At 41.5% G+C, this 24,435-nt stretch overlaps 1 protein-coding gene across 3 annotated transcripts in view; it reads left to right on the plus strand.

Annotated features, from left to right (window-relative positions):
• LOC138754726 (lymphocyte antigen 6A-2/6E-1-like) overlaps positions 1–24,435 on the plus strand; it is an 87,866-nt gene that overhangs the window by 54,134 nt on the left and 9,297 nt on the right. Inside the window, exon 1 of one of the 3 annotated variants that reach the window (XM_069919478.1) lies at positions 21,148–21,288. The exons of the other annotated variants lie outside the window; for them this stretch is intronic. Within the exon in view, the coding sequence (XP_069775579.1) occupies positions 21,228–21,288 (61 nt within the window). The 5' untranslated portion in view covers positions 21,148–21,227. Of the gene's footprint in view, positions 1–21,147; positions 21,289–24,435 lie in introns of those variants that run through there. 3 annotated transcript variants of the gene reach the window in all.

Here is a 24,435-nt window from a genome sequence, read left to right on the forward strand (position 1 = left end):
TACCGGGGACATCTACCACCTAAAATGACAGAAGGAGAAGGAAATGAAAAGAATTGACTCAGTGGAATTTCTTGTTTATTTTTATTGAGTGACAACATTGTTTGACGGGTTTAATGTATCTTAGATTCTGTACTTTAAATGAATGGGAGGGGAGGTAGGGAGGGTGGGATGGGAAGAGGGAGTGGGCAGAAAACGACACTGTATATATTTGAAAATAAAAATGTATGTATCTTGATCAATGTGGTTTATAGTGTGAAAAATAAAAAATTATTTAAAAAAAGTACAGCATTACCATAATCATGCAGGATTTTAACATGGAAGTAGATTGGTAAAGTCAGGTTGGTTTGGGATCTCAGGAGAGAGAATTTGTAGAATGTCTTCGGGCTTTTTGGAGCAGCTTGTTGATGAGCCCACAAGGGGATCAGCCAAGGTAAACGATCTCTAAGGAGGCAGTGATTACAATATGATTGAGTTCACTACTTAGTCCTAATATCTGCAGCGTTGTACAGGCTTTCAACAGCCTGTTAAAGGAGCCAACAGTGTTTGATTTTAAATCCTGGTACTGCAGGGTCTGGGCCCAAGAGGGCGATGCCTGTGCTTGGCAGCGGCCTTGAGGGATGGCAGACTCCAGGGGAGCAGTGGACCGGCACGGGGCACCAAAAATGGGGAGAAAAGTCACCCCTCCCCCAAACACACACCTGTTGAGAACGACAAACAGAGAGCTTGACCCGACAGGGCGGTAAACAGGGTAGTGGACCTGTGAAATCAGCAGCTGAGGGAACCACACAGGCTATGGGTAGCTTGCGGTCAGGGGACCTGCAATGACTGTGGGCTACTAGAGACTGGATAATGGGAACTAGGTATCGGAGCTGGGATCGAGAGAGTACTAGGGCAAGGAGGGTTCCCGAAGAACCTCCGGCTCTGAAGGCTTCCTGATCATTATGGACGTTTAGATCTACAATTCAGGTTTCCAATGGATTAAACAGGAGTCTTTGTGGCTGCACAGGCTGTGGGAGTGCTGTGTGCGAATCCATGGACACGTGTCTGTTGGGACTCTTTGCTTCTCTCATAATGTGAGGGATGCCCGGCAACACTATTGGAGACTCTTTGTATGGCTTACGGCAGGCAGAAGGCATTTGTGAGTAATATTACATGTTCTGTACTTTTATATGACAACCTAGAAAGACCATGTTATCTTCCCGAAACTTGTTGGTCTTTCAGCTCACTGACATCCCGGGCTAGCACAATGTAGGCTCCAGGATTACGTGCTGAGGCACAAATGTGAGGCTCTGTGCATCTAATGCAAAATATCGATGAGGAAGGACCACAGTATAAATAATAGAGTCCTACCGCTACAGGACAATGAGCGGCTGAGACTACTGACAAAACCATCTCAAATAACAGTTACCCTGGGTGGGGGCACATTAGTTAATGCTACAATGTACAGTAACAGGTAAGAGGTGGATACGAGTGAGAGGGTAGAGGAGAAGCTGAGAAATGACAGGGGAGAGAACAGAGGGAATAATGGCCCAAGGGCCAGTTCCTGTGAGGTACCGTTCAATATTCTGCAACTCTTACCGGAATCAAAAATATCACATTGAAGATAATGCTTGAGAGAGATGTTTAAAAATGACTTTCTTACCCTGAGACACACAGAAAATGAGACCACATCCAAGAAGCAGGAGGTACCTCACGGTTTGCATTGTCCACCAGGGTTGGAGAACGGCAGATCGTACTGAAAACTTCAATCACTTCTGACAAATGCTCGAGTGGAGCAGAAGTATAAGGGTGCAAGGTGGAGTCAAAGAATTAATTTATGTACAGTTCCACCACCCCCCCCCCCCCCCATGAACATTCTCCCCTTGGCCCTTCACTCTGAGCCGTCATCACCTTGTAAACTGTTGGGATTGTTCTGTTGGTTTCTTTTTCATCCATCTATGGGCAAAATCGCTTGGAAATATTTCACCACCAAATAATGTGGCATCTTGTGGAACAGTGGTTTTCAAACTCTTTCTTTCCACTCACATCCCACCTTCAGTATTCCCTATTCCTGAGGTGCTCTGTAATTAGTAAGGGATGGGTTAAGGTGGGATGTGAGTGGGAAGAAAAAGTTTGAAAATCACTGTTGTAGAACACAAACAACAGGAGCAAGAGTCGGCCGTCAGGCCATCCAAGCCTGGCCGTTCATCATTCAATAAGATGACAACGGTGGGAACACTGTCTGTAAGGAGTCTGTACGTTCTCCATGTGTCTGTGTGAGTTTGCTCCAGTTTCCTCCCACTGTTCAATAATACCTGGGGTGAAGGTTAATGGGGTTTATATTGGGCAGCACAGACTCATGGGTTGTATATCTAAATTTTTAAAAATCACACACACACACACACACACACACACACACACACACACACACACACACACACACACACACACACATTCTACCCATGCCTGCGTGGGTTCCTCAGTGTGCTCAGGTTTCTTCCCACCCTTCAAAACCTTTGGGGCTTTGTCAGTTAATTGGTGTATTTGGGCTGCACAATCTCGTGGGCTGGAAGGACCTGTGGCCGTGCTGTACATCTAAATTTACAATTTAAATAGAGAAGAAATGTAACAATGCAAAGTGATGGAACTGTAGTGATCTGGCACTAAGGGGCTGAAAAGACTTGGAATGGGGCTCCTTTCATCAATAATTTATTGTAAATAAAGTTTATTTCTGGAGGAATAGCAGGGATGTAACGTTGAGACTATATACCCTGGTGAGAACTCACTTGGAGTACTGTGTACAGTTTTGGGTGGCTTATTTGAGAAAAGACGTGCTGGCATTGGAGAGGGTCCTGAGAAGATTTACTAGATGATACCATTAATAAAAGGGTTAGCACATTAAGAACATTTGCTTGATCTTCAACTGTACTCATTGGAGTACAGAATGATGAGAGGGGAACCCATAGTGACATTTCGAATGCTGGATGGAGTAGATATAGCAAGGTTGTTTACCACAGTAGGGGAGTTTCAGTCAAGAGGGCACAACTTCAAGGCAAAAAGGTGTCAATTTAAAACAGATGAAAAAAAAAATCCTGTGTCAGAGGATCGCGGGTCTGTGGAACTTGTTGCCACAGCCAGCTGTGGGCATGAGGGTGTTGGGTGCATTTAGACAAATTAACAGGCATTTGATTTGACAGGGCATCAAGGGTGATGAGGAGAAGATAGATCAACTCATGATTAGGATGGTGGGGCAGACTAGATGAGCTGATAGGCCTACATTTGTTCCAGTATCTTGTGATCTATTTTTAGAAAAATAAATTCCACTCTGTCACATTCCAAGTAACTGGTCTGACCGGTCCACCATCCCCTTCAAAGTCAGATCTGACTACCTGAAGATGCTGGGGGATCTGGTGTGGAGGGGCTTAGGCGTTGAACAAGAATTGGTCGGTGTGGTTTGCAAAGGTCCACCAGAAATTGGTCTGTGGACATGCCAATCCCCCTCAGGAATGGGGAAGAACCTGGTGATCAGGTGCAAGGTGCTCTCTGTACTGCTGAATGAGGCAGAAGTATGGCCCATCCCCCACACCTCTGCCCTGGCAGTCACCAGAGTAGTTTTCCAGTTCATATGCAGATCCAAGATGAAAAGGGTCTAAATGGTCACCTTGTACAAGTCGCTAGACAATGGGGGCAAGGTCATACCCAAAGAGGCCCTCATCCTGAGATCACAGCTGATCCTGCGGAGGGCTCAGCTCCACTTACCCACCCGCTCCCCATTACCCTAACTCCACTACTTGTTAAATTGAAACTATTTGTGTATTTTAAAAAAATATCGGAGACGCTGGATCTGGAAGAGCGGGGAGCAGAGACACAGCTCTACTCCACAGGGCTCCTCTGCCCAGTCATTATATGAACAAGTCTGTGCAGGATTTTAAATGGTCTATTAAAGGAGCTGATGGTGTTAATTTTTGCAACCACAGGATCTCTGCCCAAGATGCCTGTGCTGGTGTGCGTAGGGCAAGGGGTTGCAGACTCTGGGTAGATTGGGGACTGGTGCAGGGCACCAGAAATAATGCGATAACCGCCAGTTTTGAAGGAGAAGCGTAGAGCGAGGACATGACAGGACGGTGACCACGCCTACAGTTGAGTGAGGGGCTCAGCGGCTGAAGGACCTGCACAGTCTCTGGGCTGTTGGCAACTTGTAGCTGAATAACTCCCACAGATTGCGGTCTGATAGAGACAGGCTTCGTGATCGTATCGATGGATTGGATCAGGAGCTTGTGTTGTCGATGGTTTCAACTTGAGTCTCTGCAGGATTGGGAATGTCAATCGGATATTAAAGAAGCGAGGAAGGCAGCAGAAAGGGAATTGGAGACCTATTAAGCTGGCGTCGGTGGTTGGGAAGCTGTTGGAGTCGATTGTCAAGAATGAGACTATGGAATACGTGGAGATGCATGAAAGGTCAGCATGGTTTCCTTCAAGGAAAATCACACCTGCCAAATCTATTGCAATTTTTTGAAGTGATTATAAGTAGAATACATAGGGGAGATGCAGTGGATGTTGTGTACTTAGACTTTCAAAAGGCCTTTAACAAGGTACCACATGATGAGAGCCCATGGAATTACAGGAAGGATACGAGCATGGGTAGAGCATTGGCTGGTCAGCAAAAAACAGTAAGAGTTTACTGTAAGTCCGGGTTGGCTCGAATTTTGTGCATTTTTTTCTCCTAGTTGATAATATTTCTGTTTTGTCTTCATTATGTTCTTCTCCACCTTATATGTTTGTAGTGTTTCATATTTTATTTTTTTATCTGCCAATTCTCTTCTTTTAGTCGTATCTTCCTTTATTACTAATTCTTTTTCTATGTTTGCTATTTCCCTTTCCAACTGTTCTGCTTCCTGATTGTAGTCCTTCTTCATCTTAGTTACATAACTTATTATTTGCCCTCTGATGAACGCTTTCATTGCGTCCCATAGTATAAAATTATCTTTCACTGATTCCGTATTTATTTCAAAGTACATTTTAATTTGTCGTTCAATTAATTCTCTAAAATCCTACCTTTTAAGTAGCATGGAGTTTAATCTCCATCTATACATTCTTGGTGGGAGGTCCTCTAGCTCTATTGTCAATAACAGGGGTGAGTAGTTTGATAATAGTCTTGCTTTATATTCCGTTTTCCTAACTCTCCTTTGCATGTGAACTGATAACAGGAATAGGTCTATTCTTGAGTATGTTTTATGTCTGCCCGAATAATACGAATATTCCTTTTCCTTCGGGTGATGTGTCCTCCATATATCCACAAGTTGCATTTCTTGCATTGATTTAATTATAAATTTGGTTACTTTGTTCTTTCTGTTAATTTTTTTCCCAGTTTTATCCATGTTTGAATCCAAATTAAGGTTAAAATCCCCTCCTATTAGTATGTTCCCTTGCGTGTCTGCTGTCTTCAAAAAGATATCTTGCATAAATTTTTGATCTTCTTCATTAGGTGAATATACATTGAGTAAATTCCAAAACTCTGAATATATCTGACATTTTATCATTACATATCTCCCTGCTGGATCTATTATTTCCTCTTCTATTTTGATTGGTACATTTTTACTGATTAATATAGCTACTCCTCTAGCTTTTGAATTATATGATGCTGCTGTTACATGTCCTATCCAATCTCTCTTTAATTTCTTGTGTTCCACTTCAGTTAGGTGTGTTTCTTGTACGAATGCTATATCATTTTTTTTCTTTTTTCAGAATATTTAACAGTTTCTTCCTTTTGATTTGGTTATGTATTCCATTAATATTTAAAGTCAGATAGTTCAACGTAGCCATTTCATAATTTGTTTATCTTTCCTTTCCGTTTTCTCATCACCACCTTCCCTTCTTATCCATTTCTGCTTTCTTTTTTGAACACATTATAAGACAACATTTCTAAAACATAAAATATTTCCATTATTCTCCTATCTAAAATTCCTTTAACCCCACTAGCCCCTCCCCTTCCTGAGTTGCCCTTTGTCCCTTGTCGGGCAACCACATCTCCCCTCTCCATTTGGATTTGCGAATTGAATCGCAAGCGTCAACTGATTTCGCCGTGACCGTAATTCTTCCCCACGCAGCCCCCCCAGAAAAGATTTTAATCTTCATATATAACAAAGGTCACTCTCTTAAATCCCCCCTTACTTCCTTTCTTCCCTTTCTTTCCCTTCTTAGTTCTTACCTATACTCTTTTTTTATATATACATACACACATACATATAGTTTGTGGTCATTTTTGTTCTTGTTACATGTCTTCATCTCTCTGTCTGTTTTGTAGTTGTTCTGCAAATTTTCATACTTCCTCCGGATCCGAGAATAGTCTGTTTTGCTGCCCTGGAATAACTATTTTAAGTACCGCTGGGTACTTTAACATAAATTTATAACCTTTTTTCCATAGGATCGTTTTAACTGCATTAAACTCCTTCCTCTTCTTCAGGAGTTCAAAAATTATATCTGGATAGAAAAAAATTTTTGACCTTTGCATTCCAGTAGTTTTTTGTCTTCTCTTATTTTCTTCATTGCTTTCTCCAATATATTTTCTCTTGTTGTATATCTTAGGAATTTTACTAGAATGGATCTTGGTTTTTGTTGTGGCTGTGGTTTAGGGGCTAATGTTCTGTGTGCCCTTTCTATTTCCATTTCTTCCTGTAATTCTGGATTTCCTAGGACCCTAGGGTTCCATTCTTTTATAAATTCTCTCATATTCTTGCCTTCTTCATCTTCCTTAAGGCCCACTATCTTTATATTATTTCTTCTATTATAATTTTCCATTATATCTATCTTCTGAGCTAAAAGCTCTTGTGTTTCTTTAACTTTTTTATCAGATTCTTCTAATTTCTTTTTTAAGTCATCTACTTCCATTTCTATGGCTGTTTCTCGTTCTTCCACCTAGTCCACTCTTTTTCCTATATCTGACATGATCATCTCTAATCTATTCACTTTTTCTTCTGTACTTTTTATTCTTCTTTTTATTTCACTGAATTCTTGTGACTGCCATTCTTTTACTGTTTCCATATATTCTTTTAAAAAATATATCCATGTACTTGTCCTTCCCTTCATCTTCCATTTCTCTGTATTCTTCCTCTTCTTCTTCTGAGTCCACTCCAGGATCTGTGTCTTTTACCTCTGTCTCTTCTGGTTTTCTTGTTGGGTTGTTTGTTTTATTTTGTTGGGTATTTTTGCTCTTCTTATTTTTATTAGAAGTGTCTTGATGCTGGTCTTCTTCCTTTGGGTTGGTCATCTGTTGTTTCTTTGATTTCTTTTTACTCTCTTCTTTCTTGTTCTCGTTATTTTCTGTGTTTTTCTCTTGCTGCTGTGTTGTAGTTGTCAATTTCAGCTGTGGAGATCGACTCCTCAGCTGGTCTCCCCTCCTGTCAGTGTTATTTTTGTCTTGCGCATTGCGCATGCGCGAGGAGTCGCGCATGCATGGTTGCGCACTTTTGTTTAGCTCCGTGAGCCATTTTTGTAGTCCCAAGTTCGGGGCTTCAACTGACCTCAGGGAGCGGGCTTCTCTCTCCACGGCGGGCCTCCTCGTATAGGTAAGGCCTTCACCTTCTTCTTCCGACATCTTTCCTTCTTCATTTCTTCCCTTTGTTTTTGGCTTTTTTTTCTTCGCTGCCATTTTCTCCACACTTTTACTTTCACTTTGTTTTGGTTTTTATGTTTGTGCCTTTGCTTTTTCTCTATCTTTTTTTTACTTTTCTGGAGAGGGCTGGAGTTCCCCGACCGGCCACTACTCCATCACGTGACTCCTCAGTTGTGATATTTTCCTTGATGAACAATGCCACTCCTCCCCTTTTCATCCTCTTCTCTCTATTGCATCTGAAACAACAGAAGCTCAGAACAATGAGCTGGCAATCCGGCATCTCCTGCAGCTAAATTTCACTAATAGCCACAAATGTCATAATTCCACATGCTAATCCACCATCTAATCTTGTCTGCCTCTCCCACAATACATCTTGCTATTAAATAGATGAGTTTTTTTGAGGAAGGGACAAAAAATGTGGATGAAGGTAGAGCGGTGGATAGAATGTGATCTATTTTGATTTTAGTAAGACTTTTGATAAAGTTCCACATGGAACGTTAATAAGAAGGTTCAAGTCACTAGGAATTAGTAGAGAGATTGTGACATGGGTTCAGAGGTGGCTGGGAGATAGTAGAGACTCATGGTGGTTGGAAGCCTGTGACAAGTGGGGTGCCTCAGGGATTGGAGCTGAGTCCCTTGTTTATCATTTATATTTAATGATTTAGAGGAGGATGTGGTTAACTGGGTAAGCAAATATGCGGATGATATGAAAATGGAGGAGGTGGTGGATAGTGACGTGGATTTTCTTGGATTACAGAAGGATTTGGTTTGTTTGGAAGAGTGGGCTGAAAGATGGCAGATGGAATTCAATGTAGACAAGTGTGAGGTGTTGCATTTTGGTTAAAAATAACCAGAATAGGACATATTTTGTTAAGGGGAGGGCATTGAGGCACGCAGAGGAGCAAAGTGACCTGCAGGTTATGAAGTTTACAGAGTTCACTGAAGGTAGACAGGGTGGTTAAGAAGGCATAGGTATGCTGGCCTTCATAAATCATAGTATAGTGTATAGGAGCTGGGAGGTGATGCTGCAGCTGTTTAAGGCATTGGTGAGGCCAGGTTTGGAGTATTATGCTCAGTTCTGGTCTTCAAATTATAGAAAGGATATAGATAAGGTGGAGAGGGTGCAGAGAAGGTTTACCAGGATGTTGCCTGGCTTACAGCATCTGGATTACAGGGAGAGATTAAGGAGAATGGGACTTTATTCATTGGAACGTAGACGACTGAGAGGGCACTTGATTGAGGTTTTTTTTTAAATTATGAAAGGAACAGATAGTCTAGACATCAACAGACACTCTCCCCTGAGGGCAGGGGAGGTTGGAACAAGAGGCCACGAGTTAAGGGTAAGGGGGCAAAACTTTAGGAGAAATATTAAAGGTGGCTTTTTCATTCAGCAAGCAGTGGCAGAATGGAATGATCTTCCGAATGAGATAATGGTGGCAGGGTGCCTTCTGTCATTTAAGAGAAGGTTGGATGTGTACATGGAGGTGAGGGGGTCGGAGGGTTATGGGCGGTGAGCATGAGGTTTGAGATAGTGGAGTTGAACCGGTGTGGACTTGAAAGGCGGACATGGCCTGTTTCTGCTCGAACCTGAGAACATTTCCATCATGTACAACCCCTTTGGCTTCTAACGAAACCTGCAATTTTCACATAATGTTTTCCCTTCTCAACTCCCCTATCTACTCTGGCCCTCTGTCTACTTCCTATCCCCCCTGAAGATCTAGTTTATATCCCCCGGAGAAGCACCAGCAAACATTCCCACAAGGATATTAATCCCCTTCCAGTTCTGATGCAAACCGTTGGAACAGGTCCCACCCTCCCTGGGAGAGAGCCCAATGATCCAGAAACATGAAGCCCTCCCTCTAGCACCAGGTCTTTAGCCACATTAAGCTACATTATCCTATTTATAACCTCATTAGCATGTAGCAATCCTGAGAACACATCCCTGGAGGTGCCTAATTTCCTGAACTCTCTCTGCATGACCTACCAAAGTCATTGGTCCCTACGTGGACCACGACATCTGGCTGCTCATCCTCCCACCTGAGAATGCCATGAACTCTATCGGAGATATATCAGACCCTGGCACCAGGGAGGCACACACCGTTTAAGATTCTCAATCTCTTCCAAAGAACCACTTATCTGTTCCCTTAACTATGGAATCTCCTTTCACTACAGCTCGCCTCTTCTCCTCCCTTCCCTTCTTTGCCACAGGATCAGACTCCATACCAGAGACCTGATCACCGTGGCTTGTCACTGGTAGGTTGTTTCCACCCCAACAGTATTCAAAATGGTATAATTATTATTAAGAGGAACAGCCACAGGTGTGCCCTGCACTGCCTGTCCATTCCCTTTCCCTCTCCTGACTGTCACCCAGTTACCTCCTCCTGCATCCTAGGTGTGATAGCAACCCTGATATTCCTGTCTATCACCCCCTCAGCCCCCCAAATAATCCGGAGTTCATCCAGCTGCAATTCCTTAACTTGGTTTGTCAGGAGCTACAGCTGGATGCACTTCTCGCAGATGAAGTCACCAGAGATACCGCTGGCTCCCCTGACTACAAGAGGAGTATTCCTCTGCTCTGGCTGCCATTCCCACTGTCTATGACTAGAAGAAAAAGATATTTGAGGTAAATATGAAACTGTACTTACCTGCTATATCCTTTTTGTTCCTCAAATAGGGCAGATTGTACTTCTTTCAACTCCTGTACCACCACCTCAGCTCCTATTTGTCTGTCTCAGATCACTCCCTCGATGACCGTTCCACTACACAGTCCCTCACTTTTTTTTTAAACTTTATTTAAGATTTTATAACATGAATAACAGATAGGATTACATTAAAAAAAAATTAAGAGTAAAATAATAAAATTACAATACAATATCAGTAATCTAAATAAACTATAGCCTCCCCAATAATAATTACACATTAATAACCCAACTCAAATTAGTCCAACCCCCCCTCCCCCAAAATAAAGAGTGAAGAATTAATAAAGTTAATAATATATGTGAGATAAAAAACCCACTTACAAAAAAAACAAAAACATTAAAATACTAACAAAAAGAAAAGTAATTAATACTAAGCTATCAGACATAAAAAACATATTTAAATCAAACTTAAATGCATATATTTAACAAACGGAGTTAAGATGAAACATATATTTAACTCAAACTTAATATAAAAAATTAGTAAAGTTAGTAACATTATCTATAAAAAATTCTTAAACAATAATCAATTCTTAAAAAAAATTGTAGCATGAAAAAAATAGATGAAAAAAAAATTCTCTATGGAGATAAACCTTCACCAAATATCAACTAACTTCACATCTATCATCATATTAGTCACATAAACCACCATCTTAAAACAAAATTCAAACCTCATTAAGCATTGTACAATTCAATTTTAATACTCTTCCACCATTTTTCCCCTTTACTCTTGAATAGTTATCCAATAAAAGCTACAATACCACATTTAAATATCCCAAATCATTATGTTAAAATTCAGATATCCAAATAATAAAAATCATCTACAACGAAATCTATATCTTCAACAAATGGAGCATAAACCACAAACAAAATTCAAGCCTCATTAAGAATTGTACAATTCAATTTATAACTTTCACCATTATTCCCTTCGTTCTATAACTAAAATAGCAAAATAATACACACCAGAATTACCACTCCTTTCACCTTAAAATTAAAGAAAAAATATTTTAAAAAACTTATCCATCCCATTCACATTTAAATTTCAGATATTCCTTATCTACTGAATAAACTTTACAAAAAAAACCACGTCTATTTTTAGTTTTTTAAACAAGCAAATATAACAAAAAAACCCTTCACTCTTTAATCTAATAATACAAAAAAAAGGAAAAAAAAACAGGTAGGAGGTTAAAAATACCCCCTCCCATCTAAACCGCGCAATGCGGTAACTCCCAAAAAAAAAATGGGTGTGAGATAACTCACACGTAGCAGATGACTTTCAGGAAATAGTGCCTATCCAGTTCTCTCCCCCAACTCTCACTTCATCTTAAACTAACATCATCATTATTTAATATCCCTTTTTTTTAAAAAAAAACATTAGAAAAAAAAGGACAACTCTTCTTTTAATCAGCTCCAACTGCCGAGTCACCATTACAACCATTCCTTCTTGGAGCACGGCTCTTTTCTTCCATCTCTTGTCTCCTTAGAGATCGCAGTGGACTATGTCGCTGTTGAAACTGAGTAATTGGCAGCTCTTGAGCAAATACTATAGCTTCCTTTGGAGAATCAAAGAACTTTGGTTGGCAACCATCTTGGAAAACCTTCAAAACAGCTGGAAGGTTGCCTTGTAACCTTTCTTCCACAACAACTCTTTAGCAGGATTGAATTCCCGTCGTTGGAACATAACTTCTTGACTCAAATCCGCATAGAAGAAAACTCGATTATTTTGAATCATCGTCTTCTGTGGTCTCTTCTTGCTGCAGGTGTTCTGCAGCTGTCGTTGCCGGCTGGGGAGATCGACTCCTCAGCTGGTCCCCCCTCCCGTCGGTGTGTTTTTTTTCATGCGCGGTTGCGCACTTTTACTCGGCTCTGCGAGCCATTTTTGTAGTCCTATTTCTACCGACCTGAGGAAGCGGGCTTCTCTCTCCACAGCGGGCCTCTTCGGAAAGGTAAGGCCTTCTCCTTCTTCCTCCGTTGTCTTCTCTTCCTCTCTTCTTACCGTTGATTTTGATTTTTCTTTTTTTGTCGCCATCTTCTTTCCACCTTTATACTCACTTTTCTTTAACTTTTATTTCTGTGCCTTTGTATTTTCTCTTGTTTTTCCCGACTTTTCTGGAGAGGGCTGGAGTTCACCGTCCGGCCACTACTCCATCACGTGACTCCCCCGATTATTTTGAATCATCAAGGGTGATTTTCTCTGTTGTGCATTTCTAATAGCCACTCGTAAAATTATTTCTCTGTCGTAATAATTCAAGCAACGAACCAAAACAGGTCTTGGACTTTGACCTGAAATAGGTCTTCTACGCAAGGCTCTGTGAGCACGTTCCAGTATTATACCTTTCGGAAAATGTTCTTGACCCAGCACCTGCGGAATCCATTCAGTAAAAAATTTTCTTGGGTCTGGTCCCTCCATACCTTCCAGCAAACCAATAATCTTTATATTGTTCCATCTGGATTGGTTTTCCAAATAATCAATCTTTTTCACCAAATTTTTATTTTGAGTTTGTAAGTCTTCGACCATTTTGGTCACATCAAAAACTTGATCCCGTATTTCGTCTATATCTTCTTCACACGAATTAAATTTATCTCTCACTTCAAGCTTAAAAGCTCCAAACTCAGCCATCTGTTGAGAATGTATTTTCACCAGAGTATTAAACCTAGTACCAAGATCAGTCATAATCTTGGATAATCCCTGCATTGTATAAGATAATTTAGATTCAAGATTCACAAAAATCTTTTCAATTGGAAGAGATTTTGGCTCAACAGATTCCTGCTTCTTCTCCAAAGGATCTTCTGTTCCTTCCTTCATTCTGGTTGCCTTCCTTGTAGTATGACTGCGTGTAGAAACCCCAGCCACAGCCTCTCCAGCAATGACTGGAGGACACTGACCGGGGTTTTCCCCAGTCCATAATGTATTAAGTTCTCCCTGTACATCAAGTTGTATAGGTTCTTCTATCTCAAAAGATGCAGTTTGCAGTGCCACCTCTACAGTTGACAAATGCCTTTGAGTAACTCTTTGTTCTAAAGGCTATTTGGCCCCCTCTTTAGGGGGCTCTACCGATGTAACATAGAGTTCTACATCCGAACACTGTACCTCTCTCCTGGGATCCATTTCACGCTGAGTCCCGGTGTCTTTCCTGTAGGTAGGCTCCAAAACTTTGAACTTTTGGAAAATGTAGTTTTTTGATGATCTGTTGTTTTTTTTTGCTCTTTTCCACCAATTGTACCATCATAAGTTAAATTAACAGCACTGAAATTATCTAAACTTTTAAAGAATTTTAACGGGCATTTCTAGACAAAACAATAAGATAGAGTCAGGAGAGGACTGGAAGGCACGTCTGATCCTTACACCATCTTGCCACGCCCCCCCCAGTCCCTCACTTTTATAGTGATGCTTGGGTAACCTGACCATTTTCAGACATGATATCTGGAAAAACAATCATTAAAGCATGCACTTGGCTGTCAAACTCATATTGGTCCTTACCTGCATTGGCAACTTCAAGGGAACACAACTGGTCAGGTTCAGTGCAGTTCATGCTGTTACTGATACATTTTGTCTCTGATGAAGTACAGAAGAAACATCGCAAACAGTCACCTGGACATCAAGAGAAGGTGGGAGATCAGGTTGAGTGAGAAATGCTTTCAATTGTTTTGGTTTTGAAAAAGAACATCACTTGCTTCAAGAGGGCATCATCAATCATCCCGGAGCCCAAGAAGACCAGGGTGAGCTGCCTCAATGACTATCACCCAGTAGCATTGGCATCTACTGTAATTAAATGCTTTGAGAGATTGATCATGGGCAGAATTAATTCTCACCTAAGCAAACACCTGGACCCAGTGCAATTTACCTGTCACCACAATCGTTCCACGACAGATGTAATATCACTGGCTCTCTTCTCAGCCCTGGATCACCTGGACACCACCAACATTTACATTCCATTTTCAGTCTGATATATCCACCCATGGTCTCCTCTTCTGTCAAAATGAGGCCACACTCAGGTTGGAGGAGTGGTACGAGCCCAGAGGACCCCAAAACCCAGCAGCAATAGATATTCACCAAGACAAATTATTACTTAAACAAAAGTTGCTTTTAATTATCTTTAAACATGAAAACATGTATCACTATTGATTTAACTAACCTAACCCCCTCCTAATTCTAAGCACATGTGTATGTAATGTATGTGTAAGTTCAGAAAAGTTCTTTGATTCACAGTCCAATCTCATTTCTCATTCCTCCAATTTCACTGGTTGCAGGCAATTTTTATTCTGTGCACAGAATGTAACATTTATAAAGTTCACCAGCCTTTGATGCTTGAAAGGTAAATGGTTACCGCTCAGGAAGTTTCTTATTGGTTTTCAGAGAGAAATGTGTTGTATGCTGTATACCCACAACTGATTCCTTTTCAATCAGCCACTTCAGCGTCTTGCTGAAGAAACCTGCCCCCTTCAGGGTTCTCCAGATGATAACCTCTTTCATTCAGGTCACCACAGAGTTCCTTTTCTGTTTCTCTTATTTCAAGTGAAACATTAGACAGCCAGTCCTCTCCTTTGACCAGGTTGAACTAAGCACTCACAAACCCGTCTTCAAAATGGGGTTTTCCACTAGCTTGCCAACTTGTCCTGTTCCAGTCCCAGTTGCTGCTGCTGACTGTAAACTGTAGAACTGATCTCTTTCTCTCTCTCCACCTGAGAGAGAAAGCCTATTTTCTCTCTCTGCTTGCAAAACCACATGACGCTCTTAGAACCGCAAGTTCTCCTCCAGACAATCTGTGGCTCTAACAAGCTCTTTCATCTGTTGCCTTTTTGTAAACAACAATCCACTAGTGAAGTCTCTTGGGCACTCTCCAAAGCTTTTGCAAAGAGTATTGGTCCCAACATGTCTAACATGAGCAAAGTTCCAGTATTTTAAATAAGATCTTTTTATAAGTGTTTGTATGTGACCTACACTAAAAGCCCTGCTCCATATTATCTCCAAAAGCTTATCTATAATCTGTCACATTTTTCCCCTTGAAAGGAATTTTAAATCTTGTTGAAATTCAGTTATAATTAAACTGTCTTTAAAATCGCTAAAAAGATAAAAGTATGCAATATATAACATATTAGAATAAAGTAAACCAATGTTGAGAGTATATATTTCTATACATGATCAATTTTAACATCTTGACAAGCAATCTGCTATCAATTTATTTGCAGATTATATTCTTGTAAAATTAAACTCCAATTTAACAATCTTTTGTTTTTATTCTTCATTTTATTCAAAAACACCAGAGGATTGTGGTCAGTAAATATCACAATTCATTCATGAGAGGTACAGTGATATACATCAAAATTCTACAGAGCAAATATTATAGACAATTCTTTCTCAATAGTGGAATAGTTCATTTGATAAACATTGAATTTTTTTGAAAAGTAGGCAACTGGATGGTCAATTTCATTATGTTTTTGTAATAAAATTGCACCTACTGCTTCCTCACTGCCATCCACTGCTAAAGAAAATGGTCTGTCAAAATCAGGATATTTTAACGCACGGTAAAGGCATAGCATGTCCTTTAAATTTTCCAAAGCTGTCTGACAAACTTTAGTCCACACAAATTTCTCCCTGTTTTTAAAAAGGTTGGTTAAAGGAAGGGCAACCTCAGCAAAATTTCCTGTAATATCTTGCCATTCCTCAATACCTTCTCACTGCTTTTTTGCCATTGGGAATAGAAAACTCAAAAATTGCATTCACCTCAGCTTGAATAGGTGCAACTTTGCCATCACCTAAATATGTTACAGTGGCATGTGCAAATTGATCTTTGGCTAAATTAACAGTTAAGTTTGCTTTGGATAATCTTGGAAACAATTTGTCCATTTCCCGAGATGTTCTTCTGATGTGTCACTTTTTGTGACCAAGTCATCAATATAAGCATATGAGTATAATGTGTTAACCCTTGGATTACCAAATTAATTATCCTTTGGAATGTTGCAGGGGCATTTTTCATGCCAAAAGGTAACACATTATACTCATATAAACTGGATGGAGTTACAAAAGCTGAAATATTCTTTCCTCTCTCAGTTAGAGGCACACACCAGTAACACTTCATCAAATCCAACAGTAAGAAATTTAGCTTTCCCAATGTTATCAAAACAGTAATTTATTCTCAGAATAGGATAAGCATCTGTTTTAGTTACTGAATTAACCTTCCTGTAATCTGTACAGAACCTAACAGTTTCATCTGGTTTCAGTACCAGGATACAAGGAGAACTCCAATCTGAGTTCGATGGTCTAATAATATAATTTCTCAACATATATTCCACCTCCTGATCTATGATTGTACTCTTCTGAATGTTTATTCTATATGGGTGTTGTTTTATGGGACTTGCTTCTCTTACGTCCACATCGTGTTAAATCACTGACGTCCTTTTTGGCACATCAGGAAACATATTTGTATATTTAAAAATTAATTCTTTCAACTGCATCTGCTGCCTTGCACAATTCGAAGCATCGGTGTGTGACCAAGTTCATGGGATAGTTCCCGAACAGAGATTTGAATATGCCTGAGCTTCAAGTCAATTCACTGAGATTAGTTATACTGAATACTGTGTTTCTAGTTGGCAGAAGGCAGTTGTGAGTAATATTACATGTTCTGTACTTTTATATGACAACCTGGAAAGTCACCCTGTTATCTTCCAAAAACTTGTTGGTCTGTCAGCACACCGACATGCCAGGACTAGCACAATATAGGCTCCAGGATTACGTGCTGAGGCATAAACGTGAGGCTCGGTGCATCCAATGAAAAATGTCGATGAGGAAGGACCACAGTCTAGATGATAGAGTCCTTCCACTACAGGACATTTGAGGGGCTGAGACTACTGACAAAACCGTCTCAAATAACAGAGTTACCCTGGGTGGGGGCACATTAGTTAATGCTACAATGTACAGTAACAGGTAAGAGGTGGATACAAGTGAGAGGGTAGAGGAGAAGCTGAGAAGTGACAGGGGGAGAGGACAGAGGGCATAATGGCCCAAGGGCCAGTTCCTGTGTAGTACCATTCAATGTTCTGCAACTCTTACCGCAATCAAAAATATCACATTGAAGATAATGCTTGAGAGAGATGTTTAAAAATGACTTTCTTACCCTGCGACACACAGAAAATGAGACCGCATTCAATGCCTAAGCCCCTCCACACCAGATCCCTCAGCATCTTCAGGTAGTCAGATCTGACTTTGAAGGGGATGGTGGACCGGTCAGACCAGTTACCTGGAATGTGACAGAGTGGAATTTATATTTCTAAAAAGAGATCACAAGATTCTGGAACAAATGTAGGCCTATCAGCTCATCTAGTCTGCCCCACCATCCTAACTATGAGTTGATCTATGTGGCCACTCAGCCCCACTGCCCGACCTTCTCCTCATAACCCTTGATGCCCTGTCAAATCAAATACCTGTCAATCTGTCTGAATGCACCCAACACCTTCATGTCCACAACCGGCTGTGCCAATAAATTCCAGAGACCCACGATCCTCTGATGAAAGAAATATTTATGCATCTCTGCTTTAAATTGACACCCTTTTGCCTTGTTGTGCCCTCTTGTCTGAAACTCCCCTACTATGGTAAACAACCTTGCTATATCTACTCCATCCAGCATTCAGTTCTTCAAGCTCTCATCATTCTGTATTTAAATGACTACAGTTGAAGATCAGACAAATGTTCCTTATGTGCTAAGCCTTTTATTCATGGTATCATCTAGTAAATCTTCTCTGGACCCTCTCCAATGCCAGCACGTCTTTTCTCAAATAAGGCACCCAAAACTGTACACAGAACTCCAAGTGACGTCTCACCAGGGTATATAGAGTCTCAACGTTACATCCCTGCTATTCCTCCGGAAATAAACTTTATTCAAAATAAATTATTTATGAAAGGAGCCCCATTCTGAGTCTTTCCCCCCACCCCCACCCACCTTAGTGCCAGATCTCTACATTTCATAACAATTACAGCACAGAAACAGGCCATTAGGCCCTTCTAGTCTGCACCGAACCAAACACCCCTTTCTAGTCCCACCTCCCTGCACAATGCCCATAACCCTCCATCTTCTTGTCATCCATATACCTGTCCAACCTTTTCTTAAATAATACAATTGACTCCGCCGCCACTATTTCTCCCGGAAGATCATTCCACACAGCTACCACTCTCTGAGTAAAGAAGTTCCCCCTCATGTTACCTCTAAACCTCTGCCCCTTAATCCTTAACTCATGTCCTCTTGTTTTAATCTTTCCTCCTCTTAACGGAAATAGTCTATCCACATCCATTCTGTCTATCCCTTTCATAATCTTAAATACTTCTATCAAATCCCCTCTCAACCTTCTACGCTCCAAAGAATAAAGACCCAATCTGTCCAATCTCTCCCCATACTCCAGATGCTTAAACCCAGGCAACATTCTGGTAAACCTTCTCTGGACTCTCTCCACTCTGTTTATATCCTTCCTATAATTAGGCGACCAGAACTGCACACAGAATTCCAAATTAGGCCGCACCAACGTCTTATACAATCTCAACATCACCTCCCAACTCCTATATTCCATGCAATGATTGATAAAGGCCAACATACTAAAAGCCTTCTTCACCACCATATTCACGTGAGTTTCTACCTTCAGGGAACGATGTACCGTCACTCCTAAATCTTTCTGCTCTTCTGTATTCCTCAATGCTCTCCCATTTACCACATATGTCCTATTCTGATTCTTCTTACCAAAATGAAGCACCTCACACTTATCAGCATTAAATTCCATCTGCCATTTTTCAGCCCACTTTTCTAAGCAGCCCAAATCCCTCTGCAATCCTTGAAAACCTTCTTCATTATCCACTATTCCACCTATCTTAGTATCGTCTGCATACTTACTAATCCAATTCACCACCCCATCATCTAGATCATTAATGTATATAACGAACAACAATGGGCCCAATACAGATCCTTGAGGCACACCACTGATCACCGGCCTCCAACCTGACAGACAATTTTCCACTACCACTCTCTGGCCTCTCCCTTTCAGCCAATGTTCAATCCATTTGACTATCTTAAAATTTATACCTAAAGACTGCACCTTCCTAACTAACCTTCCATGTGGTACCTTATCGAAGGCCTTACTGAAGTCCATATAGACAACATCCACTGCGCTACCCTCATCCACATTCCTAGTCACCTCTTCAAAAAATTCAATCAGATTGGTCAAACATGACCTTCCTCCCACAAATCCATGTTGAGTGCTCCTGATCAGACCCTGTCTATCCAGATGTTTATAAGTACTATCTCTAAGAATTTTCTCCATTAATTTACCTACCACAGACGTCAAACTTACAGGCCGATAGTTGCCAGGCTTCCTCCTTGAACCCTTTTTAAATAACGGAACCACATGCGCAATGCGCCAATCCTCCGGCACTATCCCCATATCTAATGACATTTGGAAAATTACCGCCAGAGCCTCTGCTATTTCCTCCTTCACTTCTCTCAATGTCCTGGGGAAGATCCCGTCTGGTCCCGGAGACTTATCCACCTTTATATTCTTCAAAAGCCTTAAAACTACATCTTTTGTAATCTCTATATTCCCCATATTTACCCAATTTGCTTTTTTTATCCCACATCTCCCAATATCCTTCTCCTTAGTGAATACCGAAGAAAAGAAACTGTTCAATATCTCCCCCATTTCTCTAGGTTCCACACACAGTTTTCCACTCTGATTTTCTAAGGGACCAATTTTGTCTCTAGCTTTCCTCTTACCATTAACATATTTGTAGAACTCTTTTGGATTAGTTTTCACCCTGCTTGCCATAGTTTTCTCGTACCTTCTTTTAGCTTTCCTAATTCCTCTCTTAAGATTCCTCTTACATTCAATGTATCTTTCAAACATCTCCTTAACTCCATGCTTCTTATATCTAATGTACGCCTCCCTTTTTCTTCGAACCAAGTTTCCAATATTCCTTGAAAACCACGGCTCTCTCAAACCTTTTGCCCCTCCTTTTAACCTAACAGGAACATAAAGCTTTTGCACTCTCAAAATCTGATCTTTAAAAGACTTCCATCTCTCTACTACATCACTTTGCATTGCTACATTTGTTCTCCATTTAAATTGTAAATTTAGACGTACATCACGATATCAGGTCCTTCCGGCCCGCGGGATTGTGCCACCCAAATACACCAATTAACTGACAAAGCCCCAAAGGTTTTGAAGGGGGAGAGGAAACCGGAGCACATTGAGGAAACCCCACAGGCATGGGTAGAATGTGTGTGTGTGTGTGTGTGTGTAATTTTTAAAAATTTAGACATACAACCCATGAGTCTGTGCTGCCCAATATAAACCTCATTAACTTTCACCCCAGGTATGTTTCTATTTTTGAACAGTGGGAGGAAACTGGAGCAAACTCACGCAGACACAGGGAGAACGTACAGACTCCTTACAGACAGTGTTCCCACCGTTGTCGTCTTATTGAATGATGAATGACCAGGCTTGGATGGCCTGACGGCCGACTCTTGCTCCTATTGTTTGTGTTCTACAACAGTGATTTTCAAACTTTTTCTTCCCACTCACATCCCACCTTAAGCCATCCCTTACTAATCACAGAGCACCTAAGGCATAGGGAATACTTATGATGGGATGTGGGTGGAAAGAAAGAGTTTGAAAACCATTGTTCCACAAGGGACCACATTATTTGGAGGTGAAATATTTCCAAGCGATTTTGCCCAGAGATGGATGAAAAAGAAACCAACAGAACAACCCCAACAGTTTACAAGGTGATGACAGCTCAGAGTGAAGGGCCAAGGGGAGTATGTTTATGGGGGTGGTGGAACTGTACATAAATTAATTCTTTGACTCCACCCTGCACCCTTATACTTCTGCTCCACTCGAGCATTTGTCAGAAGTGATTGAAGTTTTCAGTACGATCTGCCGTTCTCCAATCCTGGTGGACAATGCAAACCGTGAGGTACCTCCTGCTTCTTGGATGCGGTCTCATTTTCTGTGTCTCTCAAGGTAAGAAAATAATTTTTAAACATCTCTCTCAAGCATTATCTTCAATGAGATATTTTTGATTGCGGTAAGAGTTGCAGAACATCGAACGGTATCACACAGGAACTGGCCCTTGGGCCATTATGCCCTCTGTCCTCTCCCCCTGTCACTTCTCAGCTTCTCCTCTACCCTCTCACTCGTATCCACCTCTTACCTGTTACTGTACATTGTAGCATTAACTAATGTGCCCCCACCCAGGGTAACTGTTGTTTGAGACGGTTTTGTCAGTAGTCTCAGCCCCTCAAATGTCCTGTAGTGGAAGGACTCTATCATCTGGACTGTGGTCCTTCCTCATCGACATTTTGCATTGGATGCACCGAGCCTCACATTTATGCCTCAGCACATAATCCTGGAGCCTATATTGTGCTAGTCCCGGCATGTCGGTGTGCTGAAAGACCAACAAGTTTTTGGAAGATAACAGGATGACTTTCCAGGTTGTCATATAAAAGTACAGAACATGTAATATTACTCACAACTGCCTTCTGCCAACTGGAAACACTGTATTCAGTATAACTAATGTCAGTGAATTGACTTGAAGCTCAGGCATATTCAAATCTCTGTTCGGGAACTATCCCATGAACTTGGTCACACACCGATGCTTAGAATTGTGCAAGACAGTCTGGCCCTTCAGCGTATTGAGTCTGCGCCAACTGTTTCATTTCCTCTGCTTCCCCAACAACTGCAGTCCAAGAGCATTCATATAGTAACCCTTTCATTCCTGTTATCATTCTAGTAAATCTTCCCTGAAGGGGACAGAGGGAAAGAGAGATAGAGCAAGAGGAAAAGAGAAATGAGGATAGGGTAAGGGGAGAGATGGGGTGTGTGGCTAATGGAAATGGGATAAGTCGATGTTAGTGCTCGGACAGAATTATAATTTATAACAATAGAGGTAATGTTAATCAGTCTTCATGGGCGGCTCGAGCTCAGGAAGGGCCTGTTGCTGTGCTATATGTCAAGATTCAAGATTTAATTTATTGTTGCAGTAAAAACAGTGTAATATTACACAAACTTGTTTTTTTCTACTGTAAGACAGAGATTCAGAATCGACAGAAATTGCCTGAAGTGCCTCTTACAGTCAAAGAAAGAGAAGCAAAAGAGGGTCCCTCCCAGAGACACCAAATATCCGTGGATTCACCTCTCGTGCTACCGCAGCCTCTGCAGCCACAGAGTCCAGTCCGAAACATCGGCAACCCTAGCTCCGATTGGAACCTCCGCTATGATTAGGAACCCTTCAGCATCCTAGTTTCAATATCAGGAACCTGCTCAGTCAGTTTTGAGTCAGTCTCCAGCAGTCTAAAATCTGGTGCAAGTCCCTTTGCAGTTTCTAGCAGCCCACAGTCCCACCTCGAATTACCAGCAGCCCGCCCGCCGCCTGTGTGGTTCCTTCAGCTACAGAACCCCTCACTGGTCCGCTGCCGTAGTCACCGTTTCAGGGGTCGTCTCCTTTGCTTCTCCCTCCTCATTTTCTGGTGCCCTGCAATAGTTCTCTGCTTCCCCGGAGAATGTAACTCCTCGTGGCCGCTGCCAATCATGGGCGCTGCAATCTCGGATGCACACCCGTGGTCGTGGAATATTAAATAAATCTACCATCGGCTGCTTTAACGGGCCATTAAAAGCCTGTGCGGAGTTGACGGCAGTTGGAATGGGCAGGTGGAACCCCACAGGAGCGCTGTGTCTCTGCACTCCGTGGATCTGCCACCATTTTTTTTCCATCACACAAGTGAAATAATGTTGACCTTCTCTCACTTTCACTCAACTCTGCTCTGTGTTTTATTCTGCTGTAGGCTTACAGGATGGCAATGCAATCCCCCTTCACTGCACTTGAAGGGTTGGGGAATGGTATGAAAGACCGTTGGTCACAGTATAATTAAACAGTGGAACAAGCTTGCTCACTGATGCCTCCTGACCTGTTGAAACCCCAACCCTCACCTCGTCCCAGCTTCTCATTGTTTGTTCAGGGTTCCAGCATCAGCAGGCTTCTGTGTTTCCCCAATTATTTATGCTGCTTTATTAAGAAGAAGAAAGAATGTTAAGAGATTTAAAAGGGTGTGGGGGAGGTTGAGACTAGTGAAAGGCTGGAGGGAGAGAAGGAGGGGGGGGGGAGTCCTGAGATTGGCTAAAAGGATAGAGGGAGAGAATCATAGGAAAGAATGTCTATGAGAAATGAAGTTGGGGGGAGTGGAAGCAGAGGTGGCAAGGAGGGGAGGTTGGGAGGAAAAGTGAGAGGGAAAGGAGGGAAGAGGATGGGGTAAGAGGGGGTGGGGGTGGGAAGAAAGGGAATGGGGATGGGGTTAACAGAAGTTGAAATCAATGTTCATGTCATCAGATTGGAGGCTACCCAGACGGAATGTAAGGTGTTGCTCTTGTGAAATAATATAGATATGTTTTTGGGAGATAAAATGGGGCTGGGCTTTTAGTGTAGGTCAATACAAACATTATTAAAAGATCTTATTTAAAATACTGGAGCTCTGCTCATGCTTGACATGTTGGGGCCAACAGTCTTTGCAAAAGCTTTGGAGAGTGCCCAAAAGACCAATAATGGATTGTTGTTTACAAAAAGGGAACAGATGAAAGAGATTGTCGGAGCCATAGATTATCTGGAGGGTTTTGCATGCAGAGAGAGTAAAACAGGCTTTCTCTCTCAGGGAGAGAGAAAGAGATAGACAGTTCTTCAGTTTACAGTCAGCAGCAGCAACTGGGACTGGAACAGGACAAAATGATAAGCTTGTGGAAAACCCCATTTGGAAGATGGGTTGTGAGTGCTTGGTTTACCATGGTCAAAGCCCGTGTGGTTCATGCAAGAGGAGAAGACTGGCTGTCTAATGTTTCACTTGAAATAAGAGAAACAGAAAGGAAATCTGTGGTGACCTAAAAGAAAGAGATTATTATCTGGAGAACCCTGAAGGGGCAAGTTTTTTTGGCAAGACACTGAAGTGGCTGTTTGAAAAGGAATCAGTTGTTGGTGAACAGCATACAACAAATCTCTATCTGAAAACTGACAAGAACCTTCTTGAGTGGTAACAATTTACCTTTCAAGCACCAAAGCCTGGTGAACTTTATACATGTTAAATTCTGTGCACAGTTTAAGAATTGCCTGCAACCAGTGAACTT

Source organism: Narcine bancroftii, chromosome 2, assembly GCF_036971445.1.
Source record: "Narcine bancroftii isolate sNarBan1 chromosome 2, sNarBan1.hap1, whole genome shotgun sequence".
Classification (NCBI taxonomy): Eukaryota; Metazoa; Chordata; class Chondrichthyes; order Torpediniformes; family Narcinidae; genus Narcine; species Narcine bancroftii.